Genomic DNA, 24,542 nt, shown 5'->3' on the forward strand with positions numbered 1-24,542 from the left:
GCGGTGCTGAAGAAAATGAATGGAAACGTACGGACTAGTCTCTTAGCACAGCGCCCCCGCGTGTTGGAGCAGTGTTCAGGGCACGCAACTCTCCATCTTGGCATCGAATGTGATTTTTCAATTGCAGAGGACCGCAGTGAGGGAAGCAGAAGGGCACTTCGACCTGTTGGTTAGACGCTGGACGTATTTGTCATCTTTTTCTCCTCTAAGGTTCGATTTCTGAAATTTGTTTTGTGGCTGGGTGGGGTCCATACACGAAAAGCGTTTCTTTATTCTGTTTTATGCTCGTTGGATAATTTATTTTTTAATACGTCCACAGCTATCTCTCCAAACACTCCAACCTTTGCCTATTCTTGCAAAGTCCTCTCGTGTTCTCGTGTTTTCAATGTAAGTCTTCTCGCAACTTTTTCGCAGGGCTCTCGCATGTTATTGGAGTGTGCTCGGAGAAGTATCAAACATTATACTGCCAACTTCAGTTGAATTCAACAAATTGATGGGCTTGGACTGAGGATCGACTGCATGATTACGTTCTATATAGTAAATCAAAAAGTTTTAATCGTAATACTTTAGGATCACTTTCATGGATAAAGTTACACTCGCAGCACCATGGCTAAGATGACAAGATAGCTTTTGAGGAGTTGTTTCTCAAAGTTTAAAGGAAAATGCAAGCTAATCCTATAAGGCTATAATGTACTTTTTATATCCATGAAGATAAGTACCCAAGTCTGACAACAAAGAGTCATGCGTCGTTGAGCCAAACTTTTACATTTTCTGTAATTGTTGGTACAGTATTGCCTCTGACATACCCTGCTCACGATGCGACGAAGAAAAGCTAAAAAAAATTGAACTGTGACCTCTCAGGATCCACTTTCAACAGATAACAAACGAGCGCTACTCACGGCGTCCGCCTGACTGAGAATCTGAAAGATGAACACTCCGCTGCCCCTCCATCTGTCTCCTGATATATTTTACTCTCACCCTTCTGGGTCCGCGTGCCTTTACAAGCTTTCATATAGCTAATATTTTTAATGCTGTCGTGGCTTGTATCCAGCGAGTGAAAAGTCACTTAGAGGCCAGCATTGAACATTTGCCAAATGCCAATAACAAAAATACAGTTTCTCCAAGATTACCAGATCATTGTCGAGAGTTTGCTGCCTGCTCGGAGTATATCTCGATTCGTCATTTTGTTTGTTCGTTCGTCTTACATCTTATCTTGGTATGGCACGCTACATTCCATGGAGGGCGAGGGTTAGGGAGGGGGTAGGAAGGATAGATGTCTGTCAGGGGTCAGGTCTTGCGCATCCCGATCACCGCCTAACTGCCCCTTGTCACGTGAAGTCACGTAAAGCCGGGCGTGCGACAAGCCGGGATACTGTTGCAGTCGACACACTTGCTTGAGCCTCTGTTTGTAGGAGATCCCCCGCAAGCTTCTCTATCCACTAACTATCCCTCCACCAACCCCACCTTCATCCACCCCACCTTCATCCACCCCCTCTCTCTCTCTCAGCTCCTCTTCATCTCTGGAGTTGGGTGCCACGCGAAGCAAGTCTGCAACATTCCGTCTCTACAGTCAATTCCTTTCTACGGTGTGAGAGTGCTCTCTTGTTTATTCGGGGGAGGGGTGGGGTGGGGGTGGGAGTAAGAGTTTTCTGAGGAGTACATCTCTCGATGTCTGTTTTGTCAGGAAGAGTACATCCGCCTGCAGCCAGGTGCCAGAGCCGGTACACGAAAATACTTTGAATTATTCAGAAAACCTGTTTTCTCTGACTGGTTGGTCTCTAATCCATTTAATGCTGGAAAACAGAGATTTCATTCCACATCTGTATTTTTTTTTTTTTTTAAGGGGAGGGTTGTTATGTAAGGCTCAGCCTGTCGATTGATTTTGCTTATCCTTCCGTTGCTTCATTTTGATTCTGCTTCTGGTGCAAACATTTGTACATGCTAATGATTTCTATATGCAGTTCTTGTGTGCACTATATCTTCTACATATTTCAGAAGAACAGTTCAAGTTTAATCTTCTTCACAGAAAAAATAAAATTTATTTACAACGAAGACTTGTGTTCGTTTTTCGACATTGTGAATTTGAGGATCACTGAAGACAGACTAGATACTCCTACCTGCCTACCAAACGAACTTTGTCACCTGATGTTTCAGGAAAGGTGAAAGGAGAGGCTTGAACGCTACTTTCCACATCACGGTAGACACAGTGAGCCGCCTAGCCCTATGATCTATTTTTATTTGTTGTTTAACCTCCTTGTTTAGACAAATCACCACAATTTAAACACAATATCAGTATTTGTTGCAGGCTGGAGATGATTAGCACGCCATGACACATGACACGATGGTAACTGGATGGGTGGGTTACAAAATAGCAGATAATTCGATATCAGATATTCAAAGCAGGTTCATTTGTAAGTCAACGAAAGCAATGAGATAAAAAAAAAAAAAAAAATAATCCAGTGACATTTTCAAAGAAATAAAAAAAAATCTTGATTTAATGTGATGTAGAAAAATGCGATTTTAACGGGTTCGTGTATCGCGGATGTGAAGCAGATTTCTGGCGGAGGAAGAACCAGTTGACAGCAAAGTCTGCTTCTTGTCACGTGACCAAAAAATTAAACTCCGGGACGGAGCAAATGAGCGCCGCCTGGTGTTTCTAGATATGACCTCTCGCAAAATCTCGCCACGCGCTTTCCACGCCAGGGCGCATGCGCGGGACGTGCCGTTGTCAGAATGCTTGGCATTGACAGCCCATCCAGCGATGCGGGCTTTTTTTTTTTTTTTCCAAACATATTAAAGGTCCAGATTGACTAGTCATCTGCGTGAGTCAGCCTCCTCGATATACGACAGGCCGTGAAGTTTGAGAGGCGACCGCGGTGTCTACTCCCAGACGGATCCTCAGCATCATTAAAGCAGAAGGAGTGAGGCCGATGGTGACTGAACGATGTTTGACGATCATCGAGGCTTGGAGATGAGGAAGGGGTAGGTTAACACTGCAACACCGATCACATGTTAGCGAGGTTGAAAGGATGCTCGAGAAAGAGTGCAGCAGCTGTCATTTTACATGAAACAGGGCCAAAGCACGAGGTTGTGACAAAAATCTTGTCTGATAAGTGAAGTTCGTCTTTTTTTTATATTTCTTTTTTTTTTCTTTTTAGCAGTTTCCAGGCTACCTCCTACTTTGGGAGTGGAATCAAAATAGAACCTGGGTGTTAAAAAAGTTTTCTAAACCGCCAGACATATCAGCGAATACGAGATTAAAACTTTTCACATGAAGACCATAAAAATGTCAGATTCAGTTACATATTCGGATGATCTGTCTTTGATGAAGAAGGTCCTGAGGTATAATTTTTAAGCAGAGTGTCTGTCCGTGAGTTCGCACCACCTCGGTTCTTTGTAAAGAGCGACTCTAAACCTCTTACAGTTAGCTCCGGGGATGATGATGAAGCATCAGATGTTACAAGTTTGTAATCAACCATAACTCAACAGATAATACCCCATTATTCCAGACACCTGAAGGGACTGGCGAAGACATGCCGAGAAGAGGGATGTAGTCATGACCAGCAGAAGCACTTATTACGAAAAGTTAAATACAGAAGAAGAATTACATTTCAGAAATAATAAAAATGATGTAAGATACTAATATACTGTATTAAGGGAATTAAACTGAATATTTAGATGAGAAATATTTTAGAAGTGCAATGAAAATTTATCCAGCTGATGCCTGCGTGCTGCATGTCTTTCTTTCTCACTTTCCCACATCCTTTTTCACCCATTCACTCACTCGTCTGTCTTTCGTTAATATCTATTAACTGTCATTGTTTTTTGTTTGTTTGTTTTTTGATGTTGTTGCTTTTTGTTTTGTTTGGTTTTTTGTTGTTGTTGTTGTTTTTTTTTTTTTTTTTTGTTGTTCTTGTTTTGATTATTTTTTTTTCATGGGTTAAGACTCTTGCTGTTAAGGAGTGATCCCGGCTTCTGAAAATGCTTTAGTTTTGTTTCTTACTTCCTACATCTTTGTATATCAATGTTATCATTGAGACACCTTTCTAGAGACCAGACTCTTGCTCTTAGTTTTCCTGAGTTTATCTCCATTTTTCCTCTGGGGCAGCGACTTACCCTGGCTTCATACCCAGTGATACCTGTAGGCCGGAGGCCGGGTGTTCAGCTAAATCACGGCCGATAAGTGACACCGCTCCACTGATCCATTATTCATGCCAAGTCCTCATCTCTCGGCGACTCCGGGGTTGACTCTACATAATTATTCAAACACGTGCAGCTGAGTCCACTCGAGCTGACAGCGAGCTTGGCGGAGCCGAGAGCTCTTAACGACGGAATGCGCGCCAGGGGTCGTCTGGATACTCGGGGGTCGTGTTTGTGGCCGGTCGCCCTCCCAGTGCCACGACAAACATTCATGTCGCCGGGTCTGACAGTTCTCGCTGTCACCTTGCCGGGTGTGGGAGCCATCTTCTTCGATCTTTCTGTCCCCCTCCCTTCATGGTTCCACTGTTGCAGTGTTAGAGAGAAGCGGTGATCACTATCATTATCTTTGTCATCAGCATCAGCAGCAGCAGCAGCAGCAGCATCTTCATCTTTTTCTCTTCCTCCGCTGACGTAGCCTTAAACTCCGACAACTAGTATTATTCTTGTCAAGCTTCTACAATTACTATAGAAGTACGACTACTTTTTCTGGTACAAATTAAAAAATATTGCAGATAGATAGTCCTAAGATTTATGATGCGGCAAACCGAATTTTCAGCGTCTTTTCCTCCTGTCCCAATCCCCACTACCTGCCACGGCTAGTTAATCACCTCTCGGTCTACCTGCGTGACCCACAAACTAACACAGGTACGTGACTCCAGGTCGCTAAGGTAACTTTTCTGCTCTCCCAGGTCAAAGCGATGTTGGCCAATCTTCTTAGTCTGAATGGAGGGTATCAAAAGACACTAGGCCTGTTGCTGCGACGGCCGCGCGGTCGTAGTGAGACCAGGTGAAAATAAGGAGAAAATGAAGTAAACTGTGCTTGCCTCCGTCGCCGTGATGAACCAGAGACGACCCGCCTTTGTATGCGATCAAAGGACAAGGACGGCGACTGGTCAACTTTGAGAAGAACGAAGCAAGATTAAAGGGCAGAGAGAGAGAGAGAGCGCGCAAGACGAACATATTACAATTTGCAGCTCCAAGTGACACGCACCTACAAAGACTGACAGACGCTAGGCAAGAAAAAAAAATCCACAAAGAAAAGAAAGCCAACGAAGAAAAGAAAGAAATGAACACAGAGAAATGACGAACAATTAAAAAAAAAAAGAAGAGCGAAGAAAAAATGGAAAGGAAAGAAAGTCGCACCAAGCAAGCACTAGAGAGAAGATGATGATGATGATGATGGAGTCTTGTAAAAAGGAGTTTATTAACAGCAAATGATTAATTGGAAGAAAAACATCATTTTTGATGTATGTCATTACTTTTCTGATCTCATACCTGTTCAGAAAATCAAAGAGCTGGGAAAAGCAACACTCAAGAGATGTGCGCTTGATGTTTAGTCCAAACGACAAAGCTCATTGCTGAATCGAGCAATCCCATCAGGCTTTTCAACAACGAACACTTTAAGTATTATAATAAAAGTGGAGAGTAAAGAAATTCCAATGATCCTTGAAACTAAAATTCAGAGATCGTTGCGGGTGCGTTCACGCGTGCGGGTGCCTGTTCTCTGCGTGTATACATTTCCTCCTATCGATACCCACCCGCATCTCACCCGGTCCAAGTAGCTCCACCTATCCACCCACTATCGATCTACAGGAGTAGTTAACGGATATGTGTCAATCTACGCTCGGGTGACTCAGGCGGAAGTCGGAGAAGTTGCCAAGTAAAGATGAAGCTGGGCAGGAATAAAAGCCCAGTGAGGACGGCGGCAGCTTCCAGCCACTTCACACCACAGAAAAACGCATTTGCACACGTCTAATGTTTCCGCGCTCCCCCCTGTAATGACTCCTCCTGCCTTCCATGAGAGGTCCATTCTTTGTTGAGCTTTGGTCCCTTTGACAGCGGCCCCAAAAGGATTCCATATAGCTTGATGGCGAACGACCATATTGCGCTTTTGGTCTGCCACGGACGTCACAGCTCAAGTGGCCCGGATAATGTCACGTGACAAGATTCGTGGCCGCTCGTTTGCCGGCCAGCAGCAAGAACTGTTAGCGAGTGCTGTAAATGTCGGCAGCGTCCTGGAGGTGAGGGAGGAGGGGGACATAGAGCTTTCCCGATGTCCATCGGGTTTTAAACAGTTTCTGGAGAGTTATTCAACACTGGTGCACGACAGCGAGTGTTCCTCTCCGCTGTCGTCGGTCGTCGTGAAGGACTAGCCTCGCTGTCACTTGATCTGTGGATACCAAAGGCCTGTCACATCACACCACGCCACATTATCAATGCGCAGTGCTCACGACACAGTTGCCTTTTTTCAAAGGAGTAGTTTTCCTTCAAGAAATGCATCTGACATGAAGCACTTGGAAAGGTCGTTTTGTGAGCTGCCGGAATGTCCTTTTCTCTTCATCTCCCTTTTTTCTTTCACGTTATTATTTTTTTTTTTTTCATCGTCACTGTCCATCTAGCCCTATCGTTTGCTAAGAATGGGAGAAAATGGAGGGTACTGACTTCCGTTGAAAAAATGACTACTAGGTTTCTGCAACAGACGGAAGTGATAACAGCAGCTCCATAACTGTTTGAACTAAGAGAGAGAGACTGATTGGTTCTTTATCGCGTGAATAAGTCCAGCACGGTTGTGAGTAACTGCCAATGTATCTACACAACATCTTTAAACTACTGTAAACATAATCCAGTTGTAAGCAAATCGAGTTATAATTGAATTCTATAAACGCATATACCTAGAACTACACATAAATATACAAACACTTCAAAACACAGTATTTGGGAACATACCAACTCACACATACACAAGAACCTACTCTACACCATTACCACAAACCCGACGAAGAATAAATGAAGAATTATTACATCTTAAAAAAAGAAAACACGTTCTCACGGTCATTGGTCATCAAAGCTAGACTTAAGGTGGTTTGTACCACTGAGGAAGAGACACGTTCCCCATAAAACAAACAAACAAACAAAAAACCCATAAACACCCCAAAATCTTTGTCTTACTCAAACAGGCCAGAGAACTTAATTTTTTCAAAAGTAGCCCAGCTCATTTTAGTTATTTCTCATAAATGGTTCAGATCTTGCTTTTAACATATTTATTTAACCGAAGGGTCGTTTTAAATTACTTTTTTAAAATCCTTACTCCCACCCCTCCATTCTTCATCAATATATTTTTTTTTTTGTCTAATTCAATAAACAACTCAAAATACCAAACTATCGGTATATTTTAAAGTGTCCGCAAATATCCAGGCCCTTCCATAATCTACACACTACTTTTCTGTCCTCGGTGTCAGCGAGGGCATTTAAAGCCACCCATAGATTCTGAAAGTATGGGAAAGCTCGAGATACGAGGCCAGGCCGCCATCATGCCAGCTCCAGAAGGAAGCAGCCGAGCCTGGCTTTCTTGCCTCCCCATCCACCATCCTGGCAACGGTGGACTGGCCGGAGTGCGCAGCCAAGTGGCCTGCGGCGTTGTTAGGTCCACGAGAGATGTGGAAGCTGGTGAGGTGGCGAGCTCTCACGGCGGATCGCGTTCACGCGCCAAATCGCGCCAAATTGACACCGTGGCAGAGTGGTCGTACATTCTGATCGAGACATTCCCGGAAGAGGAAACTACTCTGGTGGAACACGGTGATTGCATCCGCGCCATTAAATGGCACTCATCTAGCAGATCCTCCTAGAGCACTGCCGTTCCCTACTCCATCCTCCCTCCAACCCAAATGGCTCTCAAAATAGCATTTACCACTTTCGACATGAGCTGCAAGCCAACTTTTGTTGATAAAATATACAGAATATTGAGTACGTGTATATTTGTATGCCATGGACACTTATGGGACCCCACTGAGGCCATTGATTTTACCTCGACGTCAGCAGTTGATGAACTCTTGAGAAGACAGACTCTTTTTGCTTACTTGAAACAGCCGCCCATTAAACTGTATTTTTCACAGGACTGGAAATTTAAACACGTGTTTAAGATAAAACTGTATTTTTACAATTATACAAACAGCTAAAAAAAGCGTTTGAATAAAATCAGTAATAATTCTTAAAATGAAAAACATCTGATTTAAGTACTTTTAAATGAATTAATCTGCATTTTAAATAGGAATATTTTGCTTCCACTGTGTGCCAAGACCTTTGCTGTGACTTTTTTAAAAAAGTGTTTGGTACTAAGACTGTGTACTATTCTGTATAAGATACACTGGAGAAACGAAAAAAAAAAAAAAAAAAAAAAAGGCAGGATACCCTCGGTTTTTCTAGCACTGGTAGCGAGGCTAGTAGTTCGGTAGTTCATGATCGTTTTGTTTTTTTTTTTTATGATTACCCCTAGGGACGTAATGATCGGAAACTGTCAGATAATTTCGGATTTTTTTTTTCTTGAAATGACTAGGTCTTGGTCAAAGACTAACTATCGTGACCCGAGGGAACAGCACAAAGGCACTCTCATGACAGGATCAGTTCACGCTGACGCGTCTTCCGCACCACCACAGCCTTCAACTCCACATGAAGATCCAGCGAGGCGGCATCTGCCTTTGTCTCCAGCACTGGGGTTTGGTTCACGGTCGACCTGCAGGTGAAGTCAGGTCAAGGGTGACGGGGCCCTCGAGAGACGAGGCATTTTTTTTTTTTTTTCGCATGGAGATACCTGAGAGGTTCCCTCTTCATTGCGATCCTCACTCTCTCAACACCCCTCACCCTTCTTAGCCGCTGCATCAAAATATTTTAAAATAGCTGGGTAATAGTTTTTGATGGCAGTCCCTTAGATTTACGGTGATGTGGGGATGCCACCAAACCCACACGCGCGTGCGCGTGCGTGACAGTAGGGAGGAGAGAAAGAACAAGAAAATTTATTGACAGACATACCGACCAGGAGTCAGGAAGGCGCGCACCCACATTCTCTCTCTCTCTGTCTCTCTTACACATGCACAGAGTGAGAGAGAGATAAAGAGACTGCTCATGTGAGCTCTGATGCAATAAGAAGGTTCGTTTAACTAGCAATAACTACGCCTCGGGTAAAGCCCATCGGCTTTGGTAGCGCCACTGCGCAAAGCTCGGACAACAAAGGCATCATTGTTGAACTTGTACATTTTTTTCCCGCTCTCGGTAATGTTCGCGCCTCCAGAAGAGATCAATACGACATTAAAATGTCTAGTAGCGCGTGGCGCCATTATCCCAGACAGTGGGCGGTGTCGTGTTCATTAGGGAGCCAGTATATTCACGGATAAGTCCACATCGTTCATGTCTTTGGGAAGCGAAACCGTGGAGAGCCCTGATTCTCGAGTAAACAGTTCTCTGGAATGTGCATTTGACGAGTTATGCATACAACGGGTAATCATAAAAAACGATAATGAGATTTCATTTTATATCGCTCACTAGCAAAGGTATTCGATGCTTGTATGATGTCCTTCGCCTGACAGGCTGTCAGCGCACAGAGCGATTGCGGACCAGATCAAAAAGCATCGTAAAAGGGGAGGAAAGTCTACCGTGAAGGGGAGACAAATATTGTAGTGCTTTTGGCTACTATGCTGTCTCGCTCACTCAGCTGCACAGAGAGAGAGAGGGGGGGAAGGGAAGGCATTTAAAATTACGTCTCTGTCAAAATTTATTCCACATTAATTTTTTATTTCTTTTATGTGTAGCCATTTAGAACATCTTAAATAAAAAAAGAAACATGAAGAAATATGCTAAGGAACAAAATATACAAATAGTAGGACAGCAGTACCAAAATCCAATTAGTCCGAGCATAACAGAAGGATACAGCAACTACATGAAATAATAAGACTCGAATGTTCAATTATACTTATGAGCTTTTTCTTATAGGTCTTAAGTGACTGCATACAGATCGTCGAATATTTGAAATATCTCTTTCTCCTGTTACAGCACGCCTGAACATGTCTGCATGCATCAATTGTGGCTGCAGTATCATTCCCGCCATGCCAAGCGTCTCAGAGCCTGCGACATTATCTTGGTCACGGGTCGTCTGCAAGTCGCCGCGTGACAGACGGCACTGCTCTCTGTAGGTCTCTGGTTACCGTCTACCTTTACTTACTGCATGACCTTTTGTCTATTTCTTTACACATCTTGATGGAGCCACACAGACTGAAGACCACTTTGCAAAATGCAACAATGTTCAGGGTTTTGTGCACTGCGCATGCGCAAAGCTTAACAAAACCAGCCTGTCGGTGAGTGAACTGCCTTGAGTTTAACGCCGACGTTCTGCAGTCAGGTCACACGAAGACGAACTATGTATATATAACTTACAGACATCAACTTCCTCATGGAAATGAATCTAATAGCAACGCAACTTTTTTAGAAGAAAAAAATTAAATAAAGTGGTGTACATGAAGACTAAATCAAATGAAAACGAACACGAATGAGACAAATAATAAATATATTAATAAATAGCTCTGTTTAAAACATGCATTTGTTATTAGATACAGTTAATATACACTGTGAAGTTCAAATTAGATTTAATTGGTAAAACAGAGGGCTAATGTTGATACGTTGTAGTCTGAGTATTAAAAAAGTACTGAGGTGTAATTTTTTTCTATTTATTGAGTAAACCAAAGTACAAAATATTATTTCTACAAAGCTGGGTGAAGAACATTCTTCCATTCTCAAGACACGCCTAGAAACATTTCTTTGCATATAAACAGCGGAGCAAGACAGACATCAGTATATAGACATAGATATGTTGTGAAGACCTCAGCCAATGGGAGATTTTGTATACTTTAATTAAGTGATATCACGATGCTAACCTTTTTCAGTCCACAGGGACGTTTTGAAGTGTATATCTCGAGACTAGAAGAGGAATAGGGGGAAAGCAATTTACTGCACTGAACTTTACCCAATCATTAAAAAAAACTGTTTCTCCCCACTAGTCCTTTAAATCTTTTAAATTCTACTGTAAACAAAGACTTATTTTTTTTTACATTTGTAGTGAAATTTGAATATTCAAAATCTGTTAATAACAAGATTGAATATTAAGTCCAGAACCATCCATTTACCAGTCCTCGAAGAGGCTTTAATGAACAAGAAGAGCCAATCAGCGCCAGGACCCTTTACTTGGTACCGGAGGACCGGAAGCCCTCATTGGCCGCTGCCATCTCCCGCGGAAAATGGCGAGGCCCGCAGAGAGGCCGGCGAAGGCTAAACACCACTGCTCTCAGCTGGAGCTGGAAATGACAACTCCATTCGTCTTCCTGACAAATTTTCGGGCGTGACAGCCAGCGAGAAAGAGGAATCGACTGTTGCCTCGTGATCAATTGTTTCCTCGATGGGTTTGGGATACAACTGGGCGAGAAAGCGGATCCCACTCCACCTTGCAGGAGATCATTCCATGCCATCGATCAGTGTGTGATGTCACACACAAGACTTTTTATGCCGATGACCTTTCATCGCCATCTTTTGTGTAGAGGGTCTTTCGCTGTATTTTTGCTTGTTTGTTTGCCCGCTCGAAAAAGATTTTTGTAAAAGAGAGAAAGAGAGTATGTCACATGAAAAGATTCTTATGAAGGGACTGTTTGTTGAACTTTAATGAGAAAGGAGCTTTTTTTCTTGAGCGCCAGCAGATAAAACGTAAAAATCATAAAACAGACAGAGACCTATACATAAGTCTGTTGAAGGATGGTCCGTGGCGAAAGCTGGGGTAGTTACATACGGGTCTTGAGAAAATCAGGACCTCAAGACCATGGAGAAGAAAATAAAAAAGATGAAAAAATGAGAAAAAAAGGGTCCAGGTCTGGACGAGCCTGCGCTTCAACTTCTTTCTATTCTCTCTTTTTTTTTCTTTCTCGCAAATAGAGAGCGTGGGTAAGGCGATAAAGTGTGGAAGTGAAGGATGGAGAATTAAAGAAGAAAGGAGGAAAGAAGAGTTCTGAGGTACATTAGACTGACTCTAGTCATTTCATACGAGTCTCTTAATAACTTTGCTTTCAACAGACATTGTCTATCTTGCACAAAGCAAAACTAAAAAAAAAAAAACACATAAAAAACGATGTTTTGTAATTAGCCCCCGGATGCGAAAGTGAAAGGAACTCAGGCTGCTAACACGAAGGACTGGACAAAGCATCAGATTTTCTTGACCCCGTGGGGAAATTTACAAACACGACTGGACAGATGAAAGATTGTTTCTATAGAGTCATATGCTTTAATAACTTCAGACTTTGTATTTAGTTATTAAAAAGGTGAGGGTAGTCGTGACACAGCTTGCCCGCTGTCAGGGTAGAAAATTTCACCCAAACGAATTACTCGACCTACTCATCTATCAGTTCTCAGCGTAGGAGTCGATCTGGTTAGAAAAAAAAAAAAAAACAGGTCACGTGTCTAGCTATATCTGGCTAATAGGAATGTCTCACCTGGACTAGTCCAGCTAGGTTTTTTTTTAGGTTTCATCATTGAGTTACTAAACAATCCAAGATGGTGACATTGAGTGCTCAGGCTAAGGCTATCTCTCTCTCTCTCTCGCTCTCTCCAGCAACTCTTCATTTTTTCTCCTTTTTTTTTTTCTCGCTTATTCCTTTTTTTCCTAACCCCACTCCTCCCCATTAGAAAAATGGTTTATTCGAGAAACATAATCCACAGGAGATCGAACACAACGATGCAAAGAATGTAAATATACAAAGACTAATTACAATCAAAATGTGTGTGTGTGTGTGAGAGAGAGAGAGAGAGAGGGTTACTTCCCTCAAATGAACTGTATCGGGGGATCCGCAACATGAAGATAATTATGTTTACCGAAACGACAATCAGCCGATGACAGTCAGACACGCAACCCTAGTTTGGTTTCCACTAATGTCTTGTTTGTTAGACGATCCCTGGGTGGAACCGTGTCCGCGCTGTGTTTGTAATCGCTCCGTTTCCTGCTACTACAACCACCAAAGCAAATTTGAGTCCATAATTGCTGTGTTACCTGTTAATAGTACATAACGGGGGCAAACAGAAGTCTGATGGAGGCTGGAATACAAAATGTCAACATTTTTACACTTTGATTAACTTCTCAGTGTCGGTTAAATTGAGCTGTAATAGACAATGCATGTGATAAAAGTAAAAATAATTGTCAGAGTGGAAGGATGTCAGACAACTTGCCCGAGCAGGCGGACGAACTGACAAACGAGTATTATTATCACAGATTCAAAGAGAAGGATACTTCGGATGCATATAATAAAAAAGTAGATTAGATCACAGTATCAAAAAGCTTTAAAAAGCTCTGTTTAATTATATCGTGACTATATCGAAAGTGGTATTTTCCCTTGGCCTCCAACTGCTTAGCACCTTGAAACGAACTCATGGTTGTCGTAAATGTAAGAGCTAGGTATACGTAGCTGTTGACTACTTCTATGGCCATTTCTCCTCTAAACCACTTCTCCCGTCTTCCCCCAAATCTCACTTTCCTAAAGACAACTACTTTAGTTTTTCTACAATTGATTTTGGATCCAAGCTTCTGGCATGAGCGAGGCAGTTAATCATTTATGATAACAGAGAATAGCGTTGGGCTAGCAACACATCCTTGTCAAAGACCGCGGGGACAGTGAAAAAACTTTGTAAGTTTAGTTTTTGTCCGGATGCGTGTCTTCAGGCCGTTAGAGATGTGATAAAACGTCTGGATGCTTCGGATTTACTTCATGTTTCAAGAGGGTTGCGTGTTGGACTGAATCGTAGGCCATCTTAAATCCACAAAGCATGAATAAAGTTTAGCGGGATTACCGAGTCACTTCAGGACAATGGCATACAATGAGAATACGTGGTCAGTTGTTGAGCATCCCTTTCTAAATCTTCCTTGTAATTCTGGTATAATCTTGTTTTCTTCCAGTCAATCATACAATATAGTGTTCAGTAGAGAGATTCCTTTATAAATACTTGGGGACTCTCAGTTTCCTTTTTGAAGACTGGTACAATGACAAAGTAGAAGAGCCAGAAGTAGAAAGACAGCACAGGACTCCTTCGTGAATAAAGCAAGCTATGTCACGCTTTGCTTTGCTTTGTTTCTGCTACCAGCCATCAAAACTTGGTAAATGACCGTGAAACTGTGAAGCAGCCAACTGTGAAAGTGACTTTGTCAGAACTAGAACTTCTCTTTGATTAAAACTGCTCTTTATCCATGTCGATGAAGCTGGAATCTCGTAGCTTGTAGAAGATGTTCACTTAAAGAATGTATAGGCTAAGCCAGGCATACATCTCGACTCCCTTTTCCGATTTGCGCACGATACTAAGAGAACTTCTAAATGGTGATTGGCTGTTGCCAGAGGACACTGATCTTAACAAAAGACCTTCATTGTTCATTCCTGCTTGTCCATTAGTTGGATGATTACAGCTGCTGGGGAAAAAAAAGTTATACAGTGGCCAGAGAGAATGTTAATAGTGGTTATCTGGCCAGTGGAGTATTTCCTAGCTGTGGCGATTTGTTGATGTGCAGAGCTTACCATAATGGAATACAGTCCCTTTCAATGCTACTGTTATGGCCGGCTTCTTCCGCAGGAGAGGGTGGGAGTCAGCTTGAAAGTACCCAGCTTTCTCTGACAAAAAACCTGTTTTTTAAGATGTCCGGTTTACCATCTTTTTTTGCTTCCTATGCGAAGCCATTTGCTTCGTTGTCAGGTCTGCGGCGATTCTAATGCCAGCCTCTCTCAGAGCTGAGTGTGCATGGGTATCAGTAAAATCAGTAAAATCATTCTGTGCAACCATCGATAGAATCCAACGACCAGATGCCAAGGCTGACTGCTCTTCTGGTCTTTCAAACCGAGTGGGTGGGCGCTGTCTATGTCGTCGATGTTCAAGAGTTTTCAGTAAAGACTGAACTAAAGACAACTTTTTCAGCATGATCGGAAATTCATCCCGAAAAAATTTGATTTGTTTCTCTTAGAGATAACCTCTAGAGGGTGAGTCTAGCCTGTCTAGTTCAACATTCATTTCAGCTAATTTATTTTATAGTTGTTTGCTAACAACTTCAAATCTGCCCAACAGAGAGAGAATGAGAGAGGGTTAATAAGGCATAAACACACATTTTATTCGCAAAACCCACACGTAGCGTTAGTTCCATTCATAGATATATCTAGGTAATGAAACAAAAACTTTATCTCGTTTACACGAGGTTACAAGAAGCGTAATTCAGAGGCCGCGGCGATGCACGTCTCTCAAGGGCGACAATCGATCTTTCAATGCCCGCCAGTCCATGGATTTTTCCATTCCCGCGTTCCGTGGATACACGGTTATTGAGAACTCGAAAATTTTTTTTAACCCTTTGTTTTAACCCTATGGTAGACAGTCCTTCTCTTCTTATTTTAGAACACCATATAACATGTCAAGTTTAGGTCCGTGAAGGAGAAAAAATAAGGAGAAAAAAAAACCAGAAAGAGACTGGAAAGGAGAGAGAAATTTGCATCTAAAATGAAAGAAACGGAAAGCTGCAGAACACGGTGTTCGACACACCATCTGGTCCAAAGTGCAAGAATGATTATCAGCCGAGCGAGTTCAGGCTGGTGATTTGGGTTGATTGATCATCTTGGCCACGCCCATGATTGAATTTGCACCGCCATTGCAGGCAGGGTGGGATGTGCCGCCATCTATATCACTAACATCATCAGTCAGGTCACGCCTGTTAGCGATCGAGGGAGGAGTTGTTTCCCTTAGGATATTTCCATTCCGACCAGCACTCCTAAAGCTGGTCTCACACAGTAGGATCTAGTCGAGCGTGATATGTTTCACTGAACTAATATATTGAAAGAGGATTTTTAAACTCTCAATTAAGTCAAACGTTTTGTACTAATTACCACGGAGAGAAGCAGTTGTTGAGGAAGGAAAAACTCAGAAGGAAGGTCAGAGAAACTGGAGAAAGGGGTTTTCCCCTGATCGCCAGTGTCATTTGGATCGTTTTGACCATGTAATGTGAGCTGAATTCAACCTGAGGAACAGTGACTTCAGAAGCTTTAGGTTTTCCACTAACGTGTATTAATGGACTGCTGGCAGACGATTTTTTCAGTTACTACTAAAACGAAGCATGCTACTGCAAAGCTTCCGGCTTATTCACATTTCAGATTAACTGCTCTCAGATTAATCGTGCACATCGGTCGTACTGCCTCTTCTTTTCCAGTGAGCCCCTGAACTGGAGTTTCTTACATCCACCAGTCGCAGGGGAACAGTCTAACGGAGCGTAGCAAACGTGAACTCACGCCAGCGGGTCCGGTCATCTACCCGCCTAAGAAGATCCCTAGTGAACAGCCTGTCCACTCCTTCATGTTAGTCACCCAGCATTTCCTCTGCTTTCCGCGGAATTTGAACGCTTTTAACACAACCCTGTAGAAATGTTTTTAAGGTGTCATGTCGGGCGACATGTCCAAACCACTTGAGCTTTCCTCACTCGAACAGGGATTCCAGGGGACCCATAAGGCCTCCAACTGGGTTGCGTCGTTCGTTTTGCGCTCTCTGTAGGATATATGTAGCAGTATCCTGAAACACTTCATTTCTACTACCTCTACCATTAGCCTGCTGTTCGCTAAGACCATCTGATGAAGAAGTACAGCAACAAAGAAGCTGTTTTTTACTGTCCATCGACGCTTGCTTTGCTGTTGGAGTCTCATTGTGAGTTATTCCTTCCTCACCTTCAACATGCATCCACGTTCAAACTCGTTTGTTCTACGCGCATTGCCGCGTGTAAAGGTCGATGCCTTGATTAAATTATCCCAGCTTCTTGTAACGAGACGGTTACTGAGCAGAGCAGCCTCCAAAACGTGCGAAATGCCCCCAATTTTTCTCTCACCCCCAGTGACCCTAGCATGAGCCTTCGCGTGTTCAGAGCGGAAGTCATCAGCTGTCTGCAAACAGTTGTATAGAAAGAATTATTTTCTACAGTTGGTTAAGCGCCTGCAACCCTTTTCCCTCTTCACCCCCGTTTACCCCTCCTCCAAAAAAAGAATGCTAATGTTGAAAACTAGCCGTGTCACTAACCCACCAAATGGAATTAAGGTCACATCACCTTTATAAAAGATTCATTGGCACGCAGGTTCTTGACAAATTGCCGTTTCTGTGTTTGAACATGGAAGCCCGCCCGGCAGTGCAAGACTCTCCTCCCAATATTTTCCACCTCACCGACCTTTTGACCCCCGTGGCAGAGGACACCATGCATCACAAGGGGACCTTTCCCCTCTGTCTTGTAGAGCTGCAGTCGCCAGTTCCGTTGCCCCTGGGGAGACCGAGGAGGCCTCGGGTGAAATTGCGTGGCTCGGGCACAAAGACCCCAGCGGAGTAAACCTCGTTAATCGAACGAGAGGCCAATAAGGGGCGGGTAATACAACGGTTTCCGTGTCTGATCTGCCCGCTGATTAGAGTTACGCCTCTTTAGCTGTGCTGTTCTTTCGTTTCGGAGAAACTGCCGACTTTGGTTGCCGCGATCTTCACATTTCCTGCAGAAAATTTCATCTCAAACTAGCAAGATATCTTCAGCTTCGCATTGTACTTTTTTTTTCTCCATTTTTTTCCCAACCCTGTTCCTTCACATCACAATGTTTCATTACTGCTTCGCCATGACATTTCTATTTGTTCTAAGCGGCGGGTTGCCCTGGAGAACCAACAGTTACACACCTAATGTAGCAGAGAGACTTCCAGAGAGACATTTGTGTGGCTGTTATCAGGTTAGACAATATTCGGATTGGAATTTCTTCGCAACCTGTTCCATTTGCAAATCCCAATTTGCCTTTCACTTTTCATTCGAACCAAGTTTCCTTTCCTTGTCAGCTGCTGCGTCTCTCCATGTTCCTCCCTTCCCCCCAACGACAGGAACCAATTAAGGGACGACTGGCTGAATGAATGATCTTCGCACACGTTGGTGTCGATGCTATCTGTTATAAAATCCAGAAGAAAAACAAAAAGGAAATAACTCAACACCCAGCTAACGTTTATACAATCGCAAAAGGGAGAGTGTTAGTTCTCAACCACTCAAGAATTACGAAATATCCAGTAGCAGCTATTAAGTTTTTACATATTAAAAGTTAACATATTTATTCGTCTGTTAAAGATTGATCCTTGTAAGATGTAAATGAAGCTTACATTTGCATGGATGTTAATAAAACATACCACTGCCATTTCTCTTGTAGCGTTTCTCTCTCACTCCTCCTTGTTTCTCACCACTCTGTGAGACTTGCTAGCGAAGGAGTAATAAAAACATTTTATTAATTTGAATGCATCTAATGATTATACTTTCAATGAGTCCTTCCAGTGAAAAACATGCTAAAATACAACGAATGCATCTCCATTATTAAATACTAAAAAGAGAAACTGTCCTCTGGACTCTCTTCCCCTTTTTTTTTTTTTTTTTACAAAAACCATCGAAGGTCTCTTAAACTGAATATCTCATTCCAAGAAATGGTCTGTTGAAGTCAAGCCTGATATATTCAAGTAGAGTCCTGTGGAATTTCCTTGCTCTTCATTTCCACCAGATGAACTCTCTACTGCTTCCGACAAGAATTACTAAAATACTTAGCCAAAACCTGTAATCACGTGCTGAGACCTCATATCTAACCCTGAGCCTGACACCCGGATGTGCTCTGAACTCAACTAAAGATTAAAAGCCAAAAAGAGTTTTTTAGGTACTTCTCATACTCCAAGATTCCATGACCCATGTAAAATAGAAGGCAATAACTACACATTTCCCTCTCCACTCTATGTCATACCTTGTTATTATAATAGTCTAGTGCTTTAGTATCTTCTGCTCCGGAGAAGGATAAAGATAAACCGCATGCTTTGCTTATTCTTCCACCCTCGATAATAACTGTTAAGGTCATTGTCCCACCTCTCCTTGTATATAAATGAGTGTGTGTGTGGAGAGAGAGAGAGAATGATAGGAAGTCGTGTTGATGCAGACACCATTGTAGGCTGCAACCAACTGTAGAATTCTGGACAAGTATTAACTGCCAGCCTGTCTTTTCAGACGCCCCAGGAAACGAGATTCTTACTTCCTCTTTTCAAAACACAGAGGATAATTTCAAAGGACTGTATCTCACGAACTTATTCACTCAGATATTAAGAAGAAGTATCTTGAAGTCAATCTACAAATGTCTTTTATCCGGTCGTCTGCGTGTATTCAAGGACCAAATATGGTTCCCAAGCACGAGAGCACATCAAAAGTTATATGACTGTAGTAGTAGTATTTTTTTTTCAATGTTTTATCAGAGTATTTTATGTGAGTAAGTGTGTGGTAGTAGGGGAATGGTGAAGTATGTGTATTATTTTATGCCCCTGTTGTGGACAAATTTTATTTCCGCTGAGGATTATAATAAACTTGTCTTGTCTTGTCTTGCTAGCATGTCTGTCTCAGATTACATGCTCCAACAGGTTTTTATTGACTTCGTTTGATAGTGTAAGTTTAACGGTCATTCTTCTTTTATCTACATTTATCCACACTTACTCTGTGCTCTGACAGACTACATACTGCGAGGACAAACGTGTCTTCATGGCGTTTGACTGTAAAAGTAATAACTGTCGCTGCTTCTCAGTAATGAATAACCTTTGTTATAGTGTTGTTAGAAAGCTATTTGTTTCTAACAAAATGTTAGTAAAATTTGGTGCTCGTAAGTCATTGCAAGAAGTTTTTTTAAATTTCCTGGAAAATTCATCCTAAACGTTGTCCATAAAGGAAGTGAACATAGTTTTTTGTTTCGGTTTTTGTAATTCATGCTGGCACATGCGGTGTTTATGTTAAAGGTGAAAGCTTCCTTGAGTTGGGATTCCACATTAACGTTGTAATAATTTTCTGCAATTTTTGAAGCCCAGCTTTATTAACTTATTGAGTATATCATGCAATGACAAGGCTGTAACTGCATCTGTTCTGATGGAATTCATCTTTTTCTCAACAGTAGTAACTACACTACTGGGGCACGCAATGAACTATTTGCTTTGAGACCAGCTTCCAATGATAATAATTTTTTTCTTTCATCCTTTTTTAGCCCTTTGGGTCTGCCTTTGGAGTAAAGAGCTGTATAAATCATCTTTACTACTAAAGCAGCTCATCAAGAAAAATTGTGGTTGCCAGGGGACTATTTCGAAAAGATTTTGTCGATTAGCCGACTGGACATTCTATTGCCCCTTGGCAGCTGACCTTTACCAGATGTCAAACAGTTTGAGGAGGCAGCTTTGGTGCTTAGGCCGGTCTGAAGAGGTCTGAGAATACATATTTAATATCACCGTAGGCGCCCATAGGAACGAGCTACTCGGCCGACAATAGCTCTAGATATGAACCTCCCTGACACATGGTGAGAGTCGTTGTTTACCTCGTGTGCAATAACTGGCTACAAACATTGCAAGCATCTGTGTAAATAGAGAATAAAAAAAATTGTCGGGAACATGAAGATGAATCAGTTAAACCTGTTAATTAATTTATGAAAAGAAGAAGACAAATACACAAAAGAGCAGTCCCTGTCTCTTTTATACATATATTTCTGATGCACAGTTTAACCACCAAAACAAATAAATAAACACTTGCGTGCGCACACAGCTTTAAGCACGAAAATAGGAAGATAAATATATGAAGCAGAATGAGGATTATTATTGAAGAGCATGGAGGACACGGTTGAAGGAAAGTTATATGGTCGTGAATGCGGAATGTGTATAAGAATGTCTTGTGGACAAAAGATTCGGAGAGCGTGCGTGTGTGAGCGAATGAGTGCAGTTCGCATGAGTGGTTGCATTGAGGAAGGCGGATTGTGGTCGAGTACTAGCGCCACCCCTTTCACACAGTAAGGGTGACCCCCAGTCCCGCGGACTCACGGACAAAAGCTCTCGCGAAGTGACCAGACCACGGACCGCCGACAGGTGGCGCAGTGCGAGACACGAGAAGTCACACGGCCATTGGATTAGCGCCGTGACGTGTTCGTTGTCCTAAAGACTCCATTAGCTTGTAGCGCCCTCCGCCTCGCCTCCACACACAGCGGGCTGTGTGACAAGGCCACACTTCCCAAGGATTAGGTAGGGCTTGATTCCCATGTTTGCTAAAAATTGGAGGTTGTTATAAGTTTTTAGCAGCAAACAAAGTTGTGACTCTCCCTTCGGATTTTAGATCAAAGGTTTACGAAGCTTTGACATGACTTTTTCTTTTTTATCTTCTTGTTCCCTCGGGCGTCTGTGTGTGAGGACAGGCCTCAAGGAGAAAGAGGAAGTTGTAAACAAAGGCATGAAATAAAAGGCGTATTGGCTACATGGTAAAGCCTTTCGCAGAAGACAGGGTAAAAAAAAAGACAACCCTACTTTGATCTACACTACCAGAAGGCGGCTTCCGTTTCATCCAAGACTGCTACCAATGGAACATTCCAGCATGCTAGAGACATGATGCTTCTGCCGTGCAAAAAGCAGCTTCAGTGGCTCAACTACCTTCACCTCGCTTGAACACAGGCTTTAGTTCAAAAGGTCAGCTCTTCAAGTCAAACAGGCATATGTCCACTCCAGCTACCGAGGACGAGATAATGGATGAGAGACACGTCTTCAGGAGTCATTATGTATGTGCTTGGGGAAGAAAGGAGAGATTAAAAATGTCTCTCGAGGCTTTACGTCTGTTTAAAGGGTGTTCTTTTATCTGCGCTAAATTGAGACTAAGTTCGTTTTAAAGCGACAAGCACAACTTAATACGAACAGCTTGATGAGCAGCTCACCTACAGCAAGGCCACGTCAACAGTAGATTGTAAGAGGATATCAAAGCATCGCCCCATTTTCCCTGTTCCCTGTCCCACCTGCTAGTAAATATGTCTTGTACGTGTGCAGATCGCAGACAGGTGAATGGCATCCTAAGTGCTCGAGGAGTTAGAGGGCTGAGGGTAAAGGTGCCACGAGAGTCCGAGAGAAGCATTTATAATGCAGGTAAGCCCTTGTGTCTCCGCACGCACGACACTGGCTTGTATAATGGGGTAGACAGGGGCAGGAGAAGGCCGGAACAGGATGTGACACGCCGAAGGCAGGTATTACCCAGCATCCTCTCGCCTCTTTCCACTTCCTCTCCCCCACTCTCTCTCTCCCCATACTTAAATCCATAAATCAAAAGCTGACGTGGAATTCCCCAGCAGACGTAGCCATTGCTGTCGAGGTTTTACTGTAAGAGTTTGACCTTTGAAAGGTATCTTTCCACGAGAATGTCATTCTCACTACAGTTTATCAGGAGTAGCTATGCGTGGAAATAGTTCAGATCGCAGACTGAACAGTCTCTGAGACTGCTCATTTCCTAACTCTGTATGCGAAAAGGCAGCCGTGTACACATCTCCAGCTGGACACACCGACAGTATTAAAAAATCATCAATTGTCGAGGTCTCTCCTCTGTCCCCCAGCATCTACAGACGAAATTATTGCCTAAAATTACCTTCGTTACTGATAGCTTAGTGAATGCAAATTACTGTATATTACCGCAAGAAATAGTCTCCATGCCGGGAAAAGGTCCATGACGGACTCCCACCATCGTAACCATAGTGATAGTTCATGGTGCTAATCCATTATTTGCAGAAGTTTTACTGCAGTTCGATTGCTAGAGTAAATCACAGCCAGGTGCTAATCCTTTGTTTGTTGGTGTTTAGGCCGAGTCCATGGTGGCGGCGAGGAGACCTGGAGCTGCGAACATTCCACACCAGACCAGTGGAGGACAGGACAGAGTGGAGAAGGTGCAGCATGGAAACAGGACCACCAAGCAGTACGGTGACAAGGTGTATACTGCTAGGAAAGGAAAAGAAAGCAATATAGTTATAAAGGATAACTCGACAGAAGGGCATGATAACTATGTAGAGACAAAGTATTTTTTAATGCAGGACAGGTCATGACTGTAACAACCTAGCGTCCACTCTAAATTATTTCGGCTTGGTTCGATCAGGAAAATCTGCAGCTCAATTTTTATTAAGAAAAGTTTTACTCGATCTTTATACACATTTATGGTTTTCTAAACAAGAAAGTGTAATAAAAGAATGCATAAAAGGATTTGGCTTGCAGAAAGCATATTTCTGTTCTGTCGTTCAAAACTGTAGTGTCTTTCAGAAGTTAGAATAACAAATAAAACCTACCTGTACATAAAAGCAATATAATAATGTGCCAAATGACTGAGAATGAGAAATAAATGCAATGATATTGTGACGAAACCTCGATTTCTGTTGGTGTGAGTTTTTTCTTTCCTTCAAAATAGAAGGAAGTAAACTAGTTCTCAAAGTCTGCTTCAGAAATAAAAATTCATACTCTTAATATTCTTCTTGGTAGCGCTATTGAGGATGGGTTGATGACCCGGATCAAATTTATAAAAATTATAATTGCCAGCATCATAGCGAAAAGAATAAGAATTAAGATTCGTATTGCTATTATTTATTTAGAGACATTTAATTATTTATGATTCTGCATTAATTTTCTGTTATAAATTTGTGAAAATAGAGCTATCTTTTATTTATAGTTCTCAAGATATTCTCCGCATTTCTTTATTGTGCATTGAATTATTTTATATAATACATTTTGTTCTACATGTCCCCTGAGGGTTTATGAATAAACTTTAAGACTTGGACTTGTTCACACTTTTTCCTTTTTTCTTTAACTTCACAGAAGAGGGAAGAGGTTGGTACTCTCTGGAAGATCAATGCAATAAACGGGCAACAAAAATGAAGCTGTCACTTAACACTGTCATGGCTGCCCTCCGGGAGAGCATGCACCTTGCAGGATGTCTTTCCATTACGAACCGCTGTCCACTTGAAGAAAAAAGGGGGAAGGGTGGTGCCTGAAGCTATAATCATTTGCATTAACCCACCAACACGATTCTTCCATAACATCTTTTCCAGCCATGAAGGCTCCTACTTAAAAAAAAAAAAAATAGTGGGAGGGGGATGAAGGAGCCTCTACGACCCGCCTCGTGTCCAAAATGCAGTTTAGAAGCCAGCACAATCGGGGGCTAGCGAAGACTTGTGTCGCTCTGACGCCATGAATACGGACCAGCTGATTAAGACCTGGCAAGGACTATCAGCCTTTCGCTCAGAGTTACGTCCCTTGGGAGCGAGTTCTCCTGCGTCCAGCACGTTTCTTCGCCACGCCTCATTCTGGAATTGGACCGGGCGAGTCCTCTGTTGGAAGCGGGAGCTGTTGATTAATAGGTTTTAGTCTGATGAGACTATTGTGGTCACTATTCACACCCGGCGGGGAAACACTCATTTTAAAGTGGACACTCATCGCCACGTTCTAGGACTAACCGTTAGATTAATAACTGCCCTGACGTCACTTCCGTCTTTGAGCAAGGGATTTACACTCTCGATACACGTCTCACGCACAGGCTTGCCATTTTTAAGACGGATGCCGAAATCGCTGATATTTGTGGCCAAGACAGAGCAAAGGAGAAGTGCGAAAAATATAGTAATGCAAAGAGGAAAAAATAACGTAAAGATAAAAAAGTAACGTTGAATAATCTGGAA

At 42.5% G+C, this 24,542-nt stretch overlaps 1 protein-coding gene across 1 annotated transcript; it reads left to right on the plus strand.

The window, feature by feature from the left end:
* Window positions 1-2,202: 2,202 nt before the first annotated feature.
* On the plus strand, window positions 2,203-10,261 carry LOC112560906. The gene is made up of 3 exons (XM_025233017.1): window positions 2,203-2,982; window positions 8,534-8,716; window positions 10,024-10,261. Exons 1-3 carry the CDS (start codon window positions 2,945-2,947, stop codon window positions 10,139-10,141), a joined length of 339 nt encoding a protein of 112 aa, XP_025088802.1. The 5' UTR covers window positions 2,203-2,944; the 3' UTR covers window positions 10,142-10,261.
* Window positions 10,262-24,542: the final 14,281 nt, after the last annotated feature.

The sequence above is a fragment of the Pomacea canaliculata genome, linkage group LG3 (genome assembly GCF_003073045.1).
Source record: "Pomacea canaliculata isolate SZHN2017 linkage group LG3, ASM307304v1, whole genome shotgun sequence".
In the NCBI taxonomy this organism is placed as follows: domain Eukaryota; kingdom Metazoa; phylum Mollusca; class Gastropoda; order Architaenioglossa; family Ampullariidae; genus Pomacea; species Pomacea canaliculata.

Bases quoted from the DNA above. Each gene is read 5' to 3' on its own strand.
- LOC112560906 (XM_025233017.1), top strand. From the start codon at position 2,945: ATGTTTGACGATCATCGAGGCTTGGAGATGAGGAAGGG. The intron at 2,983-8,533 runs GTAGGTTAACAC...TGAAATGACTAG, and splicing joins GGCTTGGAGATGAGGAAGGG to GTCTTGGTCAAAGACTAACT. The intron at 8,717-10,023 runs GTGAAGTCAGGT...CTCCTGTTACAG, and splicing joins GGTTCACGGTCGACCTGCAG to CACGCCTGAACATGTCTGCA.